This window comes from Pempheris klunzingeri, chromosome 7, assembly GCF_042242105.1.
Source record: "Pempheris klunzingeri isolate RE-2024b chromosome 7, fPemKlu1.hap1, whole genome shotgun sequence".
NCBI classification, from domain to species: domain Eukaryota; kingdom Metazoa; phylum Chordata; class Actinopteri; order Acropomatiformes; family Pempheridae; genus Pempheris; species Pempheris klunzingeri.
The window spans coordinates 419,498-427,086 of NC_092018.1; the positions used below are offsets into that span (position 1 = coordinate 419,498).

Sequence of the window (7,589 nt, forward strand, 5' to 3'; positions counted from 1 at the left end):
TGTACTAGTACACACCTGTAGTACTGCTACTGCAGGTGTACTGCAGGTGTATACTAGTACTGCAGGTGATTGCAGGTGTATACTAGTACTGCAGGTGTGTACTAGTACTGCAGGTGTACTGCAGGTGTATACTAGTACTGCAGGTGTGTACTAGTACTACAGTACTCAGATCATGTGATCTCAAACTGATCAGAGGGTTTAACATCATTGCAGTGATTGTGCGTCGCTTTAATCACATGGTCATCACATGCGTGTTGCTAGCGTATTGTTAGCGTGTTGCGAGCATGTTGCTAGCATGTGCTGCTGATCGGCTCAAACTAAACGAACAGAACGAACAGTGAACAGCTGGAGATGAACGGCGTTGTGTAACGGCGTGGAAGACGAGCAGCGGCCGGTCTGATCACATGACCTCCTCCTCAGCTTACTTGGCCACGTCCCCGTCCATGATGGAGTCCACGCTGAAGGCCGGCTGGGTGTCGGCACCGCCGCCACACTCGGAGCCGACCTCGGAGGCGACCATGGAGGTGATGGACCTGCAGGCCATGGAGGAGCCCTGAGCGCCGCTGGTGATGCTGGAGGAGAAGGCTGCAGGGAGACACACAGGCCGATCAATTATCTCTGGATCAACTGATCACTCAGCTGATGAGGAGATCTGGTGACTCTACAATGTAAATGTGATGTGATATAATATCAATAATATAATGTAATAACACAGGAGCTGTGTTTCCCACAATCCTCGGCCTGCCTCATGCCCCCCCCCCCCCCCCCCCCCCCCCCCCAGCAGTGGAGGGAGGGAGGTGATGAGGAGTAATTTCCCTCCTCATTAACTTCCTGATTGGTTTCGGACTCCAGTTTTTGCTCGTCTGCAGTTTGTCACTGATTCCAAACTGGCAGCTCAATCGTTGATACTGATGTTTGTGTAGCTAAGTGCTGTTCTTCCCCTGGGGGGGTCCTCGGTGCTAGTGGGGGGGTCCGCGGCGTGTCAGTGTTCATTCTGAGCCCGTTCATCAGCAGGAAATGTAATTACAGTGCGGAGAGGCCGGCGTGGTTAAATGACGGCTGGCGGCTGAACACGTGTTCTCCTGCTCCACATGAACGTCTCTGGAGCACCAATTAAAACCTGTTAATGACCGTTAACGAGTCGGTTAAACATTCACACAGCGTCCGCCATGTCCGACACACCATGCTCCGCTACTCTAAACACAGCTTCCAGCTTCTAGGAATGTTCACTGTTTCCTGTTAAACAGCTGGACAGACCTCACTGCTGGTCACTGTGTTCAGGATAGATCCATTATTATTAGTTATTACTGATAGATTATTATATATATCAACTGTATTCATTTACATGTCTGAGCTCACGTCACTTCACATCACTTCTTCTGAAACATTTACTCAAATACTGTTGTTAAGGACTACTGAGGTATTTGTACTTCACTTGAGTATTTCTACTTCTCTGCTACTTCATGCTTCTCCTCCTCTGAATAAACCTTTTACTGCACTACAGCAGCAGACAGGACGACACATAATCAATGACCGAATCAATAAGGCTTTATACTGATCGGTAGGGGGACTCACAAGCTGAACTTCTGTAGAAAATATGTAGAAATAAATTAACAAGATGAACACATGACTGATCAGCTGTTACTGCTGCTGCTGCTACAGAGGGACTGTCTGTCTGTCTGTCTGTCTGCTGCTACAGAGGGACTGTCTGTCTGTCTGTCTGCTGCTGCTACAGAGGGACTGTCTGTCTGTCTGTCTGCTGCTGCTACAGAGGGACTGTCTGTCTGTCTGTTGCTGCTACTGACTGACTGACTGACTGTCCAGTGTTTGGTGATGGTGATGAAGCAGCACAGAGGTGCTGGTGCTGTGTGTTCCAGCCGGGGGGCTCATAGCGGCCCGGCAGGTGAATCACATACAAAGTCAGTGCAAAGACGCAAAGCGACCTGAGGACACATCCTGGAGGGGAACCTGAGCTCTGATTGGCTGTCCTGACAGCGAATCAAACATGGAGCTCAATGACCCCACTGGACACGTTAGGGAGACGGACAGCAGAGGACGACCTGCTACACTCTGATCATGTGACTGATACTGAGTCTGGCTCTGAGTTTAATAAGAAGAAAGTTAGCACAAACATTAGCCCCAGTTAGCACAAACATTAGCCCCAGATAGCACAAACATTAGCCCCAGTTAGCACAAACATTAGCCCCAGTTAGCACAAACATTAGCCCCAGATAGCACAAACATTAGCTTCAGTTAACACAAACATTAGCCCCAGTTTGCACAAACATTAGCTTCAGTTAACACAAACATTAGCCCCAGATAGCACAAACATTAGCTTCAGTTAACACAAACATTAGCCCCAGATAGCACAAACCTTAGCCCCAGTTAGCACAAACATTAGCCCCAGATAGCACAAACATTAGCTTCAGTTAGCACAAACATTAGCCCCAGTTAGCACAAACATTAGCCCCAGATAGCACAAACATTAGCACAAACATTAGCCCCAGATAGCACAAACATTAGCCCCAGATAGCACAAACATTAGCCCCAGTTAGCACATATTTGCACACATATTTAGCTGTGCTAAGCTAAATTCGTCTGCTTTAAATTTTGTTCCTATTATGTTAAATAGATGTGTAAATTTTATTTTTATTTTATACTGCTCTTCTCCCAGTACTTCTTTTTCTATATTTTCTATATTTTATTCTATATATCTATCGAGGCTTAAACCGGGACCTCCCCATGTGTAAATGTGTGTTGGTATGACAGTTCCCTGAATCCTGGAAACACGCCGTCACCGTCGCTCTGAGCTCCGGCCGACACAGAGTTCATCCTCCTGAATGAACTCTCGGCCTTTTCCCCGTCACTCAGTGCTCTGTCTAAGATTTCAAACTATTGAGGAGCCTTTGTGTGGGCTGACAAAAGGACGCTTTTCTAACCTCCCACTGGAGGTGTTCAGAGAGGCGGAGAGGAGGTGTGATCGCTCCTCCTCTGAGGGAAGGAACAAAAGCCCAGATGTGAGCGGAGACGGTAACTGCAGCAGGGATAATCTCCCATCACACACAGGTCATAGGGGCCGAGAACACACACACACACACACACACACACACACACACACACACACACACACACACGTCAGACCATGTGACCGACTGAAGAACCACAACATGTACGAGATCATAACCAGAGAACAACCAACAGTCACATCAACTCAGACCAACACAGGCGGGAAAACCATGTTTCACTGGCGTTTATCATGTAGTCCGTCCCGATGAACTCGACACAGAGCACGTGTTAAAACACTGACGTCGCCTGCAGATCATTTTATCAGCTAATATCGATACATGTTGACCGATGTATTCGTCTACACAATGACAGAACGTAGTACCTGCAGGTTACCAAAGAACGATCCATCAGCGCCACCTGACACGTAACCTCCGCCGCATCACCGGAACCAAACTTCAATCTGAGGGCCGGCGAGGCGCCTGTCACATGACGAGGCCGGCCGCCGATTAAATGGCTCCCATTAAAACGATACGAGCTGTGTCTAAAGAAATTGTCCCTGCACAGTGTCCAACTGAGGGCGACCCTCGCAGAGAACGATCCCCCCCCCCCATCAGGCCGGCAGCAGGACTTAATGGCCCAGAAAAGTGAGAGCAGACGGGCAGGCAGGCTTTAAACAGGGAGCGCTGAGGGGTGGAGGCTGCACCGCCGCTCACACCTTCACCTTTAACACCACGACAAGGGGGGGGGGTCCAAACACCTGAAGCTGGACCTCCTCTCTGATGAGACCTGAACAGGAAGAGCTCCTGCAGATCGAGGTCATGGCCCCCCCAGGGTCAGTGAGTGAGAGAACACAGTGACATGCTGTCTAATGGTAGACTGGGGGGGGGGGGGGTCTGTGATGAAGATGACAGCTTCATGAGAAAATTATAACCAGACAGTCATCAGGGTTCACCCTCTGGGGACCATGAATGTCCACTAGATGTTCAGCTAGCTCACTGAAAACTCAGTGGAGAATCAAAGTCATTGGGGTTCATCCTCTGGGGTTCATGAATATCTGTATGGTATTCCATCCCTACAGCCACACTGCTGGAGAGGTTAGACTCACCATTTCAAATGGATACAAGCAGAATTAGAGAGAGATAATTAACCGTCTGGTCGGTGTCGCAGAGGAATCGAGCGTCCACGCTGATGTTCTCAGCTGCTGTGTGGAGGACGGCTCTTATTCACATGAGGCGACACCCTGAAGGAACTTTTCTTCTTAACAAAAATCTTGTTTAGTTCCATTTCATTCTCTGCCGAGGATGAACCAAAGCCAGCCAGTCTATTGGGGGGGGGGCTGATCGAACACCTTCATCAGTCTGATCTGCTGTGTGTTGAATTAGGACTCAGACCTTCAGATGAGCTGTGGACACAATAGCTCAGTCCCTCATGCAGCCATTAGGGGGTCAGAAACACTTAAAAGCTCATTAGTGGTTTGTTATGGAGCTGAGGAGGGCAGGGGGGGGGGCGGGGGGGCGACAGAAGGCATCAGTGTCCGAGGTCAAAGGCTAATTAAGCAGAGAGGAACCTTTGCTCCTGCATTGTTAACCAATCTGTCCCCGGTGAGGACGGCTGCGGGGGGGCGTGACGCCGCCCTCGTCCCTATGCTAAATCTTAGTCTCTGCTACTGTGCACCATCAACCCACAAAATGGCCTGTCAGTCCATCGCCGGGCCCTTTGACGCCGTCTGTCCAGAAGTTATGGATATGCAATAATGAGCCGGGGCGGACGATCAATATTTGTGGGACTTTTCTATCATTCCATTTTAAACAGGAGATTCATTGAGAGTCGACAGGGTAAGAAAAATGCCAAAGTAAAGGACACAGGAAGAGTGAAATATATTGCTATGGAAAGAAGGACGCCGCCGCCGGTGCTAAAGCTGCCATATGTGTTTATCCAAGTCGTTCAGCTGTTTCACAGAGCTGCCAAGGCAACATCATTCATCAATCCGGGACGCCGCCACCGCCACGACTCAAGGAAAGTGACTACAAGAGCATAATTAGGGGGGGGGGGGGGGGGGCACGTAACCAAGTTTGTTTTGTAGAGAGAAATCAGGAAAAAAACATCTACTGCATGTATGTGGAGAGATTCTGTGTAAGAAGCCTTTTATATTTAGACACACAGACACAAAGCACAGCGCTCCGGTCAGGGAGAGCAGAGAGAGGCGCTCAAAGTGGATCAAGTAGATCACTTAGAGTTCTCTGTGTCTGCAGGTTACACTTAGTAATAATGGATTAGTGACAGTGCAGCTCATAACGCCCTGAGAGCTGGACAGTGTGTGTGTGTGTGTGTGTGTGTGTGTGTGTGTGTGTGTGTGTGTGTGTGTGTGTGTGTGTGTGTGTACGCTCTGATGTCACCATGTTTGCTTCGCGGTGAGTCCCCGTCTGTTTTCGGTTCCACCTCATCGTCAGTCCAAGCAGACAAACCTCTGCTCTTCATTTTCACCATTTATAATCTTCCTCTGAGGTTTTTGTTGCAACTAAGCGACCAATCACAGAGTAGGAAATGTGCTTCCTGTTCACACAGGCCAGCGTGGTCATGTGACGTGTTTTCAGGTCGTTAGTGAGACACTCGGCCACTTTGTTATAAATCTGCGTTTTAAATGAAAATCTATCAGTGGGGGGGGGGACATAAACTACACGGAGTGGCCCTTTAACGTCTCCACAGCCTGAGGCCTGTGCTAATGGTGGCCGGGCCCCCAGCAGACATTAGGCTGCTGGTTAAACACTTAGGTGCCCAGCGGGGGGGGGGGGCACCACACAGGACTGCAGCCTGGAGCCCCACAGAGGCGCTACAGGGGCCTGTAGGGGCCTGTGGGGGCCTGTGGGGGCCCCTGGGTTCCAGACATCACTGGTGAAGGAAGTAAACCTCACTCCTCGAAGCACCTTCAACAGTTTGGTTTGCTGAACTCCAGTCTGTTAAAATGTGTTTTCCACAAAGGGACTTCTTAAAGAGAGAGCATCACTTAATGATCAATTAATCTGTGTAACACTAATAATTAATCTGTGTAACACTAATAATTAATCTGTGTAACACTAATAATTAATCTGTGTAACACTAATAATTAATCTGTGTAACACTAATAATTAATCTGTGTAATACTAATAATTAATCTGTGTAACACTAATAATTAATCTGTGTAACACTAATAATTAATCTGTGTAACACTAATAATTAATCTGTGTAACACTAATAATTAATCTGTGTAATACTAATAATTAATCTGTGTAACACTAATAATTAATCTGTGTAATACTAATAATTAATCTGTGTAACACTAATAATTAATCTGTGTAACACTAATAATTAATCTGTGTAACACTAATAATTAATCTGTGTAATACTAATAATTAATCTGTGTAATACTAATAATTAATCTGTGTAACACTAATAATTAATCTGTGCTCTTTGGAGCGTTCCTGATGCTCTGAGTCAGCTGACATGCTCAGTGTCTTCCTGGCCCCGGTGCAGTACTGAGGGGCCCGATGGCCTCAGCACGGCGGCTGCTACATGGCATGAAACAGCACTTCCTCTGGAAAGGTCACCTCAGGGTGGAGGCAGCTCCAGGGTTAATAAATCCCAAAGACTGAGAGGCCTCTCTGACAGGAGCAGAATGAGGGGGGGGGGTGTTTCTGAGAGTGTGACAGTGTGTGTGAGACAGTGTGTGTGACAGAGTGTGTGTGACAGTGTGTGTGTGACAGAGTGTGTGACAGAGTGTGTGTGACAGTGTGTGTGAGACAGTGTGTGTGTGTGTGTGTGTGTGTGTGTGACAGTGTGTGTGTGAGACAGTGTGTGTGAGACAGTGTGTGTGACAGTGTGTGTGTGACAGTGTGTGTGAGACAGTGTGTGTGTGTGTGTGTGTGTGTGTGTGACAGTGTGTGTGTGTGTGTGTGTGTGTGTGTGACAGTGTGTGTGTGACAGTGTGTGTGAGACAGTCTGTGTGAGACAGTGTGTGTGAGACAGTGTGTGTGACAGTGTGTGTGACAGTGTGTGTGAGACAGTGTGTGTGTGACACTGTGTGTGAGACACTGTGTGTGACAGTGTGTGTGACAGTGTGTGTGAGACAGTGTGTGTGAGACAGAGTGTGTGACAGTGTGTGAGAAATTGTGTGTGTGACAGTGTGTGTGAGACAGTGTGTGTGAGACAGTGTGTGTGTGTGTGTGTGTGTGACAGTGTGTGTGAGACAGTGTGTGTGACAGTGTGTGTGAGACAGTGTGTGTGAGACAGTGTGTGTGACAGAGTGTGTGAGAAATTGTGTGTGTGACAGTGTGTGAGACAGTGTGTGTGTGTGTGTGTGTGTGTGTGACAGTGTGTGTGTGTGTGTGACAGTGTGTGTGTGTGAGACAGTGTGTGTGACAGTGTGTGTGTGTGTGTGTGACAGTGTGTGTGTGACAGTGCGTGTGTGACAGTGCGTGTGAGACAGTGCGTGTGAGACAGAGTGTGAGACAGTGTGTGTGTGTGACAGTGCGTGTGAGACAGTGTGTGTGTGACAGTGTGTGTGAGACAGTGTGTGTGTGTGTGTGACAGTGTGTGTGTGTGTGTGA

General features: G+C 48.2%; 1 protein-coding gene across 1 annotated transcript in view; it reads right to left on the bottom strand.

The window, feature by feature from the left end:
* Positions 1–421: 421 nt before the first annotated feature.
* Positions 422–7,589, bottom strand: part of dmrt1 (doublesex and mab-3 related transcription factor 1) — a 22,023-nt gene continuing 14,855 nt past the window's right edge. Inside the window, exon 5 of the mRNA XM_070833016.1 lies at positions 422–585. Within this exon, the coding sequence (XP_070689117.1) occupies positions 422–585 (164 nt within the window). The remainder of the gene's footprint in view (positions 586–7,589) is intronic.